This window comes from Centruroides sculpturatus, unplaced genomic scaffold, assembly GCF_000671375.1.
Source record: "Centruroides sculpturatus isolate CEXI.00-Female unplaced genomic scaffold, Cexi_2.0 scaffold166, whole genome shotgun sequence".
In the NCBI taxonomy this organism is placed as follows: domain Eukaryota; kingdom Metazoa; phylum Arthropoda; class Arachnida; order Scorpiones; family Buthidae; genus Centruroides; species Centruroides sculpturatus.
The window spans coordinates 256384-272484 of NW_019384423.1; the positions used below are offsets into that span (position 1 = coordinate 256384).

General features: G+C 28.0%; 1 protein-coding gene across 1 annotated transcript in view; it reads right to left on the reverse strand.

The window, feature by feature from the left end:
* Positions 1 to 9827: 9827 nt before the first annotated feature.
* The window catches only part of LOC111619466, a 10472-nt gene continuing 4198 nt past the window's right edge, over positions 9828 to 16101 (reverse strand). The window contains exon 2 of the mRNA XM_023361193.1: positions 9828 to 9892. Within this exon, the coding sequence (XP_023216961.1) occupies positions 9828 to 9892 (65 nt within the window). The remainder of the gene's footprint in view (positions 9893 to 16101) is intronic.

Below are 16101 nucleotides of genomic sequence, written 5' to 3' on the forward strand. Positions count from 1 at the left end.
TCTATAAACATAACTGCGACAGATTATTGTAATTATAAGATATTAAAGTATAATACTTTTTGTCATCGTTTGTTAGATATTTCCATCATCCTTCTAAAGTATATATTGTATATAAGCAATATTCAGATATGAGGAATCAATTTTTAATGCGCAAGAAAATGGGTGTCTTGCAAACCTACAGTCAAATTTACTGCTTAATAATGTTTGAATGCTAATTTCTGTTATGAATTTAGAGAAATTTACTTATAATTTTCTAAAATTCCTTCATCAAATAATGAAATGACAATGAATTGTAACTTTTAAATATAATTATGCGAAAACATTAGAAAAGTGAAAACGTAAAGAAAGATAGTACAGAATATCAATTATCAAATTCGATTTTTGCAATTTCTTTTTCTTTCATTGTTGTAAATGGAATTTAAAAACAAATGCAGTAGAACACCGTTTACAGGTTTCATATTCCTAAGTCTTTATTATTTGAACATTGTTTTCCGTTGATTCCAAAGCATTTCTAATCCTTCCAATGATAATATTAATACATTGAATAGAACAAAAACCCCTGCTCTGAAAGTGTATTCTCTTAGAGGGTAAAATTAGCATAAGTTATTGGCAATTGTGTGTAAATACAATTTCTAATATAAAGAAAATCTATACACTTGTAGTGTCCTGTGACATAAACTAATTTATAAACCAAAAATATTTATTTTAAAAAACAAATGTATTTCAGAAACTCTTTCAAATTTATAGCGATTTTAAACTAGAACTGAAAATTTAAAAATTCTGTAAAGTACAGTTTACTACCGGTTAGCAGTGAAATTTAAGTCTTGAATATAAGAAAATCATTATGAAATTTATTGCATGTAACTAAGGTTCTTGTTAATTAGGTAAGTGAATTATGTCTAAATGACCACGTTTAATAGCCATGTTTAATTAAAACTTCAAAAAGGTTCCTAAAAAAATATAAAATAAAAGATAAAAAATTCAAATATTTATTAAAAGCTGTAATACTATATGTTTGCCATAGAAATGGTTAGTTTTGCTATCTTAATGGTGCATCTTGACTTAATTTTCGGTTATACTACTTCGGATTCTGTCTCATGAAAGTTGCATAAGTATGCCCTTGTTTTAACACTATTTACTTTATGTTATTTTTAAAAATATTTTTCATAGCTAATGTGTAAAATAATGAAACGGTATTTATTTTCTATTGTTAAATTTATTTTGATATTTTGTTAGTAAATGATGCTGACCGAAATAAGTAAGAGCCCATCAGCGACTGAGTGAATAAAACAATCGAACACTGATAGTTGATCTCAAATTCGTGCTTGACTACGAGCTGGCCACGTAGTATTTTTCGGTTCTTCATTGTTTAACAACTAAATAGGGACCAGTTTCACTTAGACAGTCGTTCCGAGAAGCACCCCTCATTCAAGTTTTGCGTGGTGAGAGATGCCTCTTGGGAGAACTTTCTATGTGAAATGAATAAACAAGAATTAAGCACTAGTTATAAAAACTATTATAACAGTAATTTTGTTGTGATTAGACTCGCAACAAATTTTATTATTAATATAAACAATCATCTTGAGAGCGATATGTTTTGTCACACAAAACAAACAGCATACATTTAATAATAAAGTTATTTTTACCCGCATTCATTCATTTATTTGGTTATACATGAGATAAATTTTCTATTTTACGTATCGTTACAAAATCGCTACTTTTATTTATTCTAAACGTTGATGATGAAATTGTTTTACCAACTAAACTTCTTAGAGTTCCACGAGAAATGCTCACGCGCGTGTCATTAAACAACAAACACGCAAGCTTACTATTGTATTTATTTTCTATTGCACGTCAACATTTTTCATTTTCGAAACTTGCTTGATGTTAGAAATATAGACGGTAACGTTTGAAAATTTGTTTGTAAGGTTAACAGTATTTTTATATTATTATTTCTTCCAATGTTTTAAGTCATCTCGACCTGTTTCTGAGTGATTTCATTTGGAACTTATTAGATCAATAATCTCCAAACTTTTTGATCGCTTAGAGGTACGCGATAAAAAAATACAACATTATATATATAACATATTATATATAAAACATATATATATAATGTTGTATTCTCATAACATAATATAACATAGCATAATATACAGTATTTTGAAGGGAAACTTGGCGTACCTCCAAGTATCACTTTGCGTACCCCCTGGAGTACGCGCACCTCACTTTGGAGATCATTGTATTAGATCATAATCGAATAAATTTCTGCATTGCAAGTAAAATAATTCTGTTGTCATTTTTGTCAATCATAGATTATTTTTCTCACAGTTGCAACCGGTTTGCAGTGGATTTTTTATGTTAAATTTGATACAGATTCTAATTAACTAAATGGCAATTAATTGAAAATGTAATGCAATAACATAAAATTTTATATTTTTTTCACTGATAACAGGCAGCGTAAACGGTAGTCATTGGCCACTTACAGAATTTTCAAAATAAAAATTTCCTTAACATAACATACACATTAAATCGGAAAATATTGTTTGATGAATCTGTTTTTTTTTTATAGCGTTTCTACTGCCAACATCTACACATTACAAATGCCAATGTTTAATCCAAAATGCGTCTTGTTTTACGAAAATGCAAAATTGTACAGTACAATTATTGTGGAATTACTAAAATAATGTTGGATTTTTAGCTGCCTACTGACAGCAGGAACTTGAATTAATAATTCCACAACATCTTTTATAGAACTCTTATTAAAGAGGTTTAACTTCGAAATGGTCAACTACAGTCTGGTGACCAATAACTGTACCATTTACCTTATACCGTATTATCATAAATTACTTTCATTTGTTGAAGAAAGTAATATTTCAAGATTAATCTAAATGAATCAACTCTAATTCGAGAATAAAGAATTTGGACTAAGTTAGGATTTGGACATATTAACAAATTATTTATTCGATTTTGATTAATTATATTGAGCTCTTATTTATTGTGACACGTCATAATGCAATTTCGCCCAATGCACTTTGTGTCTTGCCCTTGTACTGTACATTATACTTTTCTTGTTAACGTTAAATTCATGACGGTCATGTATCTAGCTCCGTTCAGGAGAAAAGTTTTAAATTGAAGTAACGTGACTTTCGGTCTAAAGCGGGAGTTCGTATATAGTTAATTGGTGCCTCCTCTCCTGCCCCTCATTTTTCCATATCTGGTTTCGATTTTCACCGTTCTCGAAATTAAGGAAGGACAGACAGTGGAAATTTATAGGTCTACAATTGTTTCAAATTGCAGCCCAATTATTGTTTATGGATGCAGTCAAAACATTCGATGGAGAAAATGATAAACAATGTTTGATATTTTATTATGAAAGCATCTTTGAATTTCGTTTATTTTTATTTCTTTATGTTTCTGTAGTTTACCGTCGACTAAACTTTCTACAAAATTCTTAACACAAGAGTCAAACGATTTAGTTATATAGTTCTAAATGGCTATTACTGTAATACTGAGGATTCTACCAGCCAGCTCACTTTTTTCTGATGGTGCGAGATCATTTTATGGTTTATCTTCTGTTAGTATAATCATCATATTAATTTTCTTTCAGGTAACGGTTTGTTATATATATTTCCTCTATTTTATCTCTTGACCTCGCACCATCTATTGTAAATTTTTAATTGTAATTGCATTTTATCATTTCATCTAATTTTAGGGACTATTTATTGCTTATTTATTTTACTCTTTTTTGTTTTTCATTTGTCTTATTTTTGATATATTTTCAGATATATTATTTCTTTCATCATATCTTTAAATATCCCACTTAAAATATTTATACAAAACGTCCGTTCCATCAAAATAAAGGCTCTTATCTCCCGTTTTTATTTTGATATCTCTGATCTTTACGTTATTACCAAAAGTTCGTTTACCTCATTGTCTTATGATAGCGCTTATTTTATTTCTCTATTTGATTATTCACGTATATCTTTATATATCAAAGAGGTAGAGGAATTCTTGTTATTATCCCCGTCTATACAAGTTTATAAAATTTTTAAACATATTGATTCCATTCTTATTTTAAAAATTCCTGAATATAAATTTATTTTATCCATTATCTACGAACCTCATCCTAAGAGAATATTTATTTTTCAAATTCTTCACCGTTCTTTATTTTCTTTTATTATCCTTTCTGGTATTATCCTTTAAATTCGTATTGCGCAACGATTTTAATTTATATAATGTTTATTGGAAATTCTCGGGTTCATTTTATAGTATTATGGACTCTGCTGAAATTTATTTGATAAAATATTTTTTTTTATTTTTTAATTTTCTTTTCCATCAAGAGGGAATTCCTATCTCGACCTAGTATTTATTAGTAATTCCCGTGACCGCCTACTCGACCATCGGTTTTCTGTTTGATCACATACCTATTTGCCTTAAAGTTTGTCTCTGTTTAAATTCACGTAAAACGAAGCGATTTATTAAACTTATATCCTTATGGTCCCAAATTAACTTGAAAAAAGTCGCCACCCACCTCGGTTTCATTAATTGATCTGACCTTGATTCTAATAATATCTCTTTTAATACAAAGCCTGACATTACTTATAAAATTTTTTTTATCTACTATACACAATATTTGCAATTCCGTAAAATTGATATTTGAACACAAAAATGGTATACTCATAGTCTAAAAAAACTTCGTAATTTATTTCGAAATCACTGGAATAAATAGAGAAAATCCGGTAACCCTCGCTATCTTTACTTACACCGTATGAAAAAAAAAAAAAAAATACTATCGTGAATACCATACTTCTTTCCAAAAATATTTTAATAAGGTAACAGAGTCCTTTTCGTCCGACCCTGGCACATTTTAGTCTTTATTACCCAATTTTTTCTAAAAGAATACCACGTATATTACTTCTTGTTCAAGACTATAATGTCTATAATGTACACAATAATTAAAAAAAACAAAAAGATTTACCACAATACTTCTTAATGTCATAGTTTTTCCATTATTCCCTCACTTTTATTCACATAAGATTGCCTTTCCCTTTAACGAAGTTCTTATTGCCACAAATATCTTAAATAATTTTTATAACAACCCAGATCTAATTCCGTCTAATTTTTATAAATCCTTAAAACCAATATCTGCAGTCATCCTAACAAAATTATTTTCCGTCTTTGCTGAAAATAGTTTTGTCCCCAAACAATGTCTTTCTTCGAACATTATAGCTGTACCTGAAAAAGACAGATACTCTTTCCGTTCCATTTCCATTTTATTTGTCATGCTGAAAATTTTCGAAATTTGTTTATATCTCAACAATTTCTTGTAAATTAATAACAATTCAGCACTGTGGTGTACAGCATCATTTCACCACCACCAACCTTTTGGAAACTATATTAACAATCCTTTTAGAATTTTGAAAGAAAGCAATCTCTTTTTATAATTTATATAAATACTAGCTGTTACCCGCAACTTTGTCCACGGAGGTTTTGCAAGCAAACCCCATTTACATTCAATATTTCAATAACCATAGTAATTGTTATATAACACCTGCCGCTGAATAGAATTGCCGGGAATCAAACGAACTATTTTCAATTTGATCAATTTTCTGGAACGTTTACAATCGTTCTATAATCGAACCAATATGCAATAACAAATTCGAATTTAAAACGGTTCGAACATTTTTGAAATCGAAATAGATAAAAAATATTTATAACAATGTCTGAAATGTTATCAATTTAATACATCTAAGTACTCAATGAAAATTAAACGTAGTTGAAAACGAAAAATCGCATCTAAAATAGTACTGTAGAAGCCGTTCTTCCGGTTAAGCCTTAATCCTCTCCCTCCCACCGCGGGGGAATTTCGAAAAATCCCTTCTTAGTGTTCGTTTCCATGACGCACCCTAACTGTCTACCAAATTTCACCTCTTTAGGTTAAGCGGTTTGCTCTGGGCGATGATGAATCAGTGAGTCATTCAGTCAGTCAGTCAGGACAAGCAATTTTATATATTTAGATTAGCCAAGCCTTCCATTCTGTAATTCCTAATTTTTTTTTCAATACTCAGAGATCACTTCGAAATTAATCCTGCTTATCAATCCTGGCTTAATAATTACTAACTTCTTCGTACCTGTAAAAATAAACTTGGCGATTTCCAATTTTTGGATTTTTCTCCATTAGACAGAATTCAACAAGATTCCAATTTAAATAGCCTATTTTTTCATCATATCTAAACAATATAGTTCGTCATATTGTTTCATCTGTGTTATCCTATGCTGACGAAATTAAATTGATTAACCATGGTCCTCCTGTTCTTCAATCTTATCTCCGTTTATCTTTCCTTTTAGAAAATTCTAACTTAAAAATTAATACACAGTCCCTTAATGCTGATGTTGCTAGGTCCAGATTGAGGATTCGCAGTTTTACCGAACGTATCAAATACTTTTTTGACCGTTTCCTTTTATACAAATACTTCCATGGTTCCATTCGCTCTGATTGGCTGTACTGTACCTAAGAGTTCAACCACGTGTTACGCGTAACCAAACTTGATTTTTTTTACATTTTAAACACATTTGTAAACGTATAATATATATTTTTGGTTTTGTTTATGTATTTTTTTTATCATGTATATTGATTTTCATTCGTTGTTATTTGTATTTTAATCTTTTGTTACGAGCGTTATTATCGGGGGAGGATATCCTCTTGTGGCATTTCCTTTTGTACATGTAATAAAAAATAAACTGCAGAGTAAATAAAACTAATAGATTGCAGAGTGAATGTAGAAGTTACAATCATGTTAGCTGTATTATATTAAGTTTTGGTGATCGCGATTGTTTTTCTTCTGTATTGCAAAACAGATTTTTTAAAATTTGCTTCATTAAATCAATATTTTCGAATTTATTTGATTAGAAGCTTTCAGATTAAATTACCGATTCAAATATTCCTGAATCCAATTTTCGGAATTTCATTTCCTAAAATCGTTAAATTATGTTTTTCATCGTTACTATAAAAATAGCAAAATAAAATTATGAGAATGTAACGAAATTTATGTAGTTTATAAATCAAAATAAAGAAATATTAGAAATAAAAAATTCTATGAATACCTATTTTTAATAAAGATAACATTCAGATACAAACGCTAAATATTTTGTTGACATTATTATATTTCGATGAAAATAATTGTGTACAGTCGATTTCGCTATAACGCAATAGATACGTTTCACTTTATAAGAATTTCGCGTTGTAGGAATCTTTAAATACATGAGCCAATCACAGCCCGGCACGTGTGCAGTTTACGGACTACGGCTGTTTGAAAGTTTTCTTCCATAAAATTAATCGATTCTAGACTAATTTGACTCAACCTTTCCAAAACACGTATAATTTTTTGGGAATAATTCGTATAAACTACGCTATAAACAAAAAACTGTAGGATTACTTACCGAGCGCGCACCGTTCGACGACGCCGTTGCTTAAGCTTGTTTTCGCCGCGGAGCAGCGCACCAAACGGCGGGCGCGTTTTCTGATAAGTTATTTTTCTGCGAAAAATTCGTTGAACTTTGAAGACATCATTAATAGAAATAATTTTTATGGCCGTTGAATAAGAAATCTTGTTTCACAAGAAATGTATAAAATTATAGTACTGTATTAGACTTACAGTACTATAATGTGCGCTGCTCCGCGACGAAAACAAGCGTAAGCAATGGCGACGTCGAACGGTGCACAATCGGTAAGTAATCCTACAATTTTTTGTTTATAGCATAGTTTATACGGATTATTCCCAAAAAATTATACGTGTTTTGGAAATGTTGAGTCGAGTTAGTCTAGAATTGATTAATATTATGGAAGAAAACTTTTCAAACAACCGTAGTCTCTAAACTTCACACGTGCCGGGCTATGATTGGCTCATGTATTTAAGGATTCCTACAACGCGAAATTCTTATAAAGTGGAACGTATCTACCGTGCTATAGAGGGGTCGACTGTATTTAACTAAACATTTTGTGTTATTTTAAAATTTAAAAAATTTTCAAAATAGATTATCCAGATCTTTACTAAGTAGAAAATGATTTTTAAGACTTTTTCCTGTTTATTTATGGATCATTAAATTGTTTCTTTGTATATGCTTAAATTACAACTATAATATAGTTATTTCGGTTAGAGGAATTTCAAATCCGGTTTTAATTTAATTTTTTTTATTTGGAAGATGTTTTTACCATTTTCATATTTTCAGGTGATGTCATTATTATAGTAAATTATTCTTAAATACTATAATAATTTATGTTCTAAATATATAAATCAATAATTGATATCGCATTAATCTGATTTGTTTTTATTTAGATTTCGAATTCAAATAATGTAATTATCTTTAAAATTAAATTGAATTAAAATTAAGTATATCTGAATTATTATAAGAAAAGCACCTGAATATTTATTTAAGACTGTTCTCAAACTAACTTACTCAGATTTTCAGACACCTTAAAAATCAAATAAACCCCAAGGAATAAAGGTGGTGTTCAAGATAAACATTGATTCTCAGATAAATCCCTGATTAAAAACCATGGAAAACATGTTGAGTACAGTACTGTATTACAGTAAATAAAATACACGAGGATCTCAGTTTAGTCTAAATTCGGCATTGGTTTGTTTCTATCAATATTTCTATTTTCTCTAGAAATTCTCATAATAAAATAGCACATAGTAACAATTAAAAAATTTTTTTTGGGGTTTTATGGTTTTAGAAATCATAAATTACAAATACGAAATTTTTAAGAATAACAGATATAATAGTAATTAGGTATAGGGATTAATAATTTTCTAAACTAATTATTCCATCAAACTTTGTTATAATAAATATATAATATAGGGTAATGTAGTTTAGAGTGACAGGTAAAGAGTTTAACTAAAATTCTGCCTCTTCAAATTGTCTACAGTCGGGCAAAGCTTTCTATTCCAAGATTCATTGAAACATTTTTCGAAATAAAATGATAAATATTGTTAAATATATTGAGCATGGAAAAGTGGCGATCGAGTTCATAGACGAGAGTTTATCTGCTGAAGGGTAAATGAAAAAATTCTAATTGGTAAGAGATGGCGAGTTTGAATTAGATGATGGTATTCAAGATTTTGATTCTTACAGCGACATGGAAGCAGATAGGAATGACAACGTAATAAGCAAATTAAACGACTCTGAATTGGGTTAACTATGAAAACAGTAATTATTTCTAATGTAGCTGTAACCCATAAAAACAGCCAATAAAATGTTTTGATAGTTCAGAAAATGCATGAGTAATGTATTGCTTTCAATTTTTACTTAATCGTCTCCTGTTGCAACGAAATAAACCATGTTCTCGAAAAATTCCCTGGGGATATGTACTGTATGTTTTAAGAATAAAACATCCAAAGTCTACTCGAGAAAATATAGTATATTGATACATTTCTGCGACTGTATCTATGCATAAAAATGTATTAAATGTATGTAATAATGCACAGGGCCATAAAAATTCAGCTTTTATTTACCTAACGCGCTGCGTCGAAAGTTTATTTTAGTATGCACTCATGAACTAACACGTATTAAAAGCACTTTATGAGGAAGTCAACTTGTATATGTTGTGTTAAGATCGAAAATGCTTAAAAAGCGGAAAAAGACCAGAACGCGTTATGGCTTTACAGAAACAACAAGAAACTTCGAGTTCTGGCATTTTAAAAAATGCCATGATGCAAAATTTATGTTGGAACTGTTATTAAAATGGCTACAACGCACTTTTGAAGAAACATAAGAAATTGCTCTTTTAAAAATCCATTAAGGTATAAAACCCGTATTTGGAAGTTCTATTTCTTCATTTGACGATCTACACATTCGGAATTCAATAAGTTCTCAACCATTTTCATAAAGACTGAAGATATTAACATAAAAATAACAATTTACTGATTGAAATTCCATAGAATAATCCAACTTAATTTTTTTTATATTAATTGTATTTAAAATAAGATCATTTTTGATAGCATTAATTATCTTTAAAATTAAATTGAATTAAAATTAAGTATATCTGAATTATTATAAGAAAAGCACCTGAATATTTATTTAAGACTGTTCTCAAACTAACTTACTCAGATTTTCAGACACCTTAAAAATCAAATAAACCCCAAGGAATAAAGGTGGTGTTCAAGATAAACATTGATTCTCAGATAAATCCCTGATTAAAAACCATGGAAAACATGTTGAGTACAGTACTGTATTACAGTAAATAAAATACACGAGGATCTCAGTTTAGTCTAAATTCGGCATTGGTTTGTTTCTATCAATATTTCTATTTTCTCTAGAAATTCTCATAATAAAANCATTTTTTTTAAAACTGTAAGCAGATTGCTGTTGGTTACATTAATGAAACAGGCTTTTAGTAGATAATTAGATTTTATTGGATGATTTTCTTTTTATAAATCTAAGAAAAGTAAGGATAACTCCATGCATTTGACATTTTCTTACAAAAAACTTTAGAAAAGTTTTTTATTTAAAAATATATAATCTTTTAATAAATACAGAATAAAGGATTAAACATTAAATATGGACAGTTACTATACAAAAAAAATGTTATGTAATGCAGAAATCATTTTGCAAATTTAAATAATAGTTCAAATAAATCAATATATTTGTAGATAATGCTATTAAATACATCAGAATATTTACCGAAGATTGTTTAAAGTATCAAAATAAATTTTAATATGTAAAAATAATTATGATTATCACATTTTCAAGAAGATTATATAATACGTCTAGATACATCATAGATTAATATATAAAATAAATTGCTTTTAATATTCTTTAGTGATAAGCATAAATTTTGATGAAAGGAACTAATCACACCAGTAATTGACTATGCAAACTTTGTGTTTTTAATATGAAAGTAGTGTTTTATAATATAGTAATTTTGTAATTATTGTAATGATATTGTATACAATGATTTTCAACCGGTGTGCTAAGACACACCAGGGTCACGAACTTCTCATAAGGTTGTCATTTATAAAATTATTTAAAATTTTTAAAATATCACTTAAAACGTCAATTTTTGTAATATCTTTAATATTATGACACTGGCTCTTTGTTGCACCAACAACATTGGGAGTGCCACTGGAGATGGAGAGTCGGAAATTTATTTTAGAATGATATTTAATACTTTCTGATAACATGTCTTTACGAACAGTCATTAAAAATTATTAGGATATACAGTATTACTTCAAAATATTAATTTTTGTAATTATGTATGTAGCGGGATTTTTAGGAACAGCAACACTATTGCTGTTTCTAAAAAGCACGATTTTTTAAGAATCGATATGTAATGAAGGGATTTCCTATTGAACTAATATATTATGTGAGAGATACGTTCCAGACCAACTAAAAAATTCGAATTTATATGGAAATGTACAGGCATCTAAATAGTAAATACTTACTTTATTGTTCACTTAACTGTAATTTAGTACTATTTATTTACTGTTGAAATAACAAATTTACTTGTTACAGAGTAAAATCTGACTAAAACAAAAACCTGTCTAAACAGAAAAAAAATCTTACTGTAAGTCGAAAACCTGTCCAACACGAAAACGGAAGAGGTTTTCGGGTATGAAGAACGTAACTTAACTTGGGAAACGATGAAAATTAAGGTTCCATTTGTAGAGAAATAACGAAAACTGATCTGATGAAAAGTTATTTCAGAGCATGCAAACTTTATTCCGAGAACGATTTCTAACCTTGTCAGAGAAACGAAAGACATGTAACAAGGGAAATACGAACACAAGGGCTTTATTAAAATTAGTCTTTGTTATAATTAATCAGGGAAAGACTCGAGAAATTTCCACAATCGAATGAGTTCCCGAGATCAAACAATGAATGTAATTCGTGAAAACAATGAGAATAAAGTAACACATGCTACTGCTAACACGACTGTCTGTGCGGAGTATTTACCACGTAGTACCTAACTAGTATCGAGTATTCAAAAATAAATTCATTAAAATTATTGATAACTACAGATATTGAAGTAAATGTTAATTAGAGTATTAAAATTCTCCAAAAAGCAAAATCACAGAATAATTTGATCTCTGTATTACTGTAAAGGAATGAGAATTTACAACATTAGAGCCAACATTATGCTAGGCTGTCGTGTATCGAATAGGCTTGTTCGCTGTCATGTGAGCTCATAATTGAATACCTAGCACAAGAACAACGAGAACTTCTTGCAATCGAATAGTTTCAATTCTTGCATATTAATAATTCCATCTTTAGTTGCTACCACTGTGGATTAATTTGATAAATCCTAGTAATAAAATTTCTTTACGCCCGTGATTATAATTTTATTATAAAAATGAATATAACAGCGTGATATTTTTTGAAGTTGTTTAAAAAGAAAAAAGAAAAACAATATCAAAACCCATTCAAAACGAAAAAAATAATTCTGTACCACACGATTTCGATTCATACAGGTTTAACTGTATATTCAATTCATTATATATTCTCTAAAATTATAATTTACAATACGTATTATACAGTACATAGTAATGCAACATTTATTGATTGTAACAAATATTTAAGCTTACTTTTCACTGTACTTATGTTTTGACATACTGGTATATCGATGCGACCTGCCATTAGAACTCTCTGTAGTTTAAAAATGTCTTTGTTTTGTGTAACCAACATGTGAATATATAAATATTAAAATTTATTTTAAAATTATATTTGATATTTTCTGTTAATATGTTTTTATGAACAACACTTAAAAATAGAATTTCTTTAAAAGCCGAAGTAAAGTGTTTCCAGCTCAATATTTCATTATGTAATCGATGATTTTAAAAAATATTTTCGTCAGTGTTCAACTCAGGAAAGACGTTATTAAACCAATTAACGAACTAAAGAACCCTCCTTGAGAGTAGGGGTGGGGTCAATTTCGAAATTTTAAATGGGATCCTATCGAAATGTTAATATATCTGAATCCTACGTTAAAAAAGCAGCAACTTTTATTCCGGAATATTTTTCTTAAATAATATTTTTTAAAGAAAAGTATCCGTAAAGCAGAAGTATAACTAATTTGCTAGCCGTTACGAAATCGATTAGAAAAATTTTTACGAATGATTTTTATTCAAGTAGCATTCTATTCACATTCAGGCATTTATTTAGTCTCATTACATAATTTCTTCGAACACCTGCTAATGTTGTAGGTGTAATTGGTGCACAGGCTCTTTTATCGTATTCTCTCTTTCATCTTTGGTTCTTTAAACAGAACAATACGCGACTTCTTAACGTATCCTTAGAAAAAATAATCCAATGGTATAAAGTCAGGTGAACAAAGAAGTCATTGAGCAGGTCTCCATTTACACAACATCTCCAACATCGCGTGTTTTTCTTGCAAAATGTTACCATGCCCCAACTACATGTTATCATGCTATAACTACACGAATTATCTTAAAGAATGTAAACCGGAGGCTATTTAAATACGAAAAGATTCATAAGTTATTTTTCAAATTGTTTCTGATCTGATTTGATGGCGGACACTTTGTTTTCTTTTAAAAATTCCTAAGAAAAAACATCTCAAGATAAAAATTGTTGCTTTTCAGTGTAAAATCCAAACATTTTGATAAAGTTCCATTTAAAATTTCGGATTGACCTCATCCCCACCCTTTCGGAGGGTCACATAAAAGTTTTTAAGTTGATTTAATAGCAACTTTCCTAACTTGAACACTAACGAAAACATTATATTTTTTATCATCGATTGAATAACGGGTTATTGAGCTGTAAAACTTTATTTGGGACACCCTGTACATGATATTTTAAGAAGATATATAATAGCTGATAAAAAGAAAGATAACATTAAAATATTAATGCTGGCAAGCCTTTTTATCTCATTTAATGGTAATTATATTACAATTAGGGGCGATGTCTACTCATTTTACTCATTGTTATGAAATTATTTAGGCCATGTATTGATCGAATTTGTGTAATAATTGTCTAAATTAAATTTTCTATTCTTATTTCGTTTTTTTAGATCAGTGTTTTTAATGGAAATGCCGTCTTTCCAAAAAATTTGCTAGAGTGTTATGTTTAATTAAGCAATTCATAATATAATCAAACAATTAAATGATAATATCGAAAACTTTTATAATTGTTATTTTTGGTTTAACAGCAGCACAAGTTTCCTTTTAAAATAATTATAGCAATAATATATTTTAGAATTTAGGACAATTTCATCGTGTAAAATAATATTGAGGTTACTTTATATCACGATAATCTTAAGATTATTAGTAAGAAATTAATTAATCTTAATAAATCTATCTATATATTTAATTAGATTACAAATGAGGATAATTAAAAGTAATTATAGTTTAAGAAAAATTTGTAAAATATTTTCATTTAATATTTCATTTCGTAAATTATTTTTATATAATTTTTTAATAAATAATTACATGTTTATTTTATTTTATTTTAACTCATATATTTTATATATAAAGAGTTTATTTAGTTCAAATAACCTAAAAATTTTTTTGTAGTTCCTTAAAGTAATTGCTGAAATTTTTAAATATAAAATCTTTTTAACTTTATAAAATGTTTATTTTATCCTCTCAAATAATAGATGACTCTCAGCTTTAAAGTAGTAATTTTTATTTAAAATGAACACAAAAGGTAAATGAGGTTAGAATTTTTCAAAATTAAATATTTTAATTATTTAAAATATTGAATAGTAGCAGTCTTGGAATTTATTTGTAAAAATTTAAATTATTTACAAAAAAACTTTATAATAATTAAAAATAGAAATATTCTAAATATTTAAATTACTTTTAAAGTTTTAAAGAGTTAAATAGTTAAATGTATAACAACATTGTATTCTTTAACCTCTTATGCGATTAATTATTTTAAAAATTTTATTATGGATATCGTTGAAATTATTTAATTTAAAAATTTAAATAATAACAAATGTGCCCTATTTTAATTTCATTTTCGGAACTAGTAAAATTCCAATAAAGAAGAGTAGTTGAGAATATGGTACACACCCACTCTTTCAGCAATCACATCATGTTTTGTCTGTCATATTATGTGGTTTACAAAACTAAGTTTGATGCATTTTTTACATTCTTTATTGAATAATATTTTTCTGCAGCTATATAATCTAATTTAGATTTTTTAAAACATGTTTTTATCTGCGTTTTGATATACGATAACATTTATTTTTCATGTGAATTGTCAATATTCGTTATATTTTACAACGATGACCTATATCAGAGTTCATTTTATTCTTTGGAAAGTATATAACGTTATTCATTAGTTTTCGAATTGTAATGTACAACAAAACAAAACAATGATGCTTTAATAAGTTGTAAAAAAGTTATATAATATGTGCAAATTAGTGAAATCTGTAAACATAATGAAAACACAAAACTTAAAAAAATATATCAATTTTTGTATCAAGAAATACTCGAATTATTTCAAAGAATAAATTTGATAGGCTGATTTATATAGGCCCACATGTTCATTTTGAACTTGTTATAAGACATAGAAAATATATTCTTATTCTTAAAATTTGTATTTATGTAAAATATTTTAGTTTTCGTTATATCTTGAAGCAATTTTTTTTTTATTTAAATAACAAAAATATAACGAGTCCAATTTTCGTCTTCTTTGTTTATTTTCCTTCTACTTACAAAAATTACAAAGTTGTATAAGAGCAGAAATATTTTTTTAAACTTATATTTCTATTCTATGTAAGTATAGGCCTATATTTAAAACTTTATATTCAGATTTTAATATATAAAAATAAATTTATTTATTTTGAAATATGTATAGTAGGGGAGAGCGGGGCTACAAGTTCCGTTTTTTATTCAACCTCATAATTTGTTAATGAAACTTAATTCTAGCGTAAGTATTGAGATATTAAAATTTACTAATATATCTAACTTTGCTATTAAGACAGTTTTTGGGGTTGTTTTTTTGTAAGATTTTTTTATAATTAATAATACAATACCTAAAGTCAGAAAGTAACAACTTACCCCGATTCGGGGCTAGTTGTTAACAGGGTGGGGCAAGTTGTTACGAGATCTATGGAAGGTGTAATATGTAAAAAAAAAA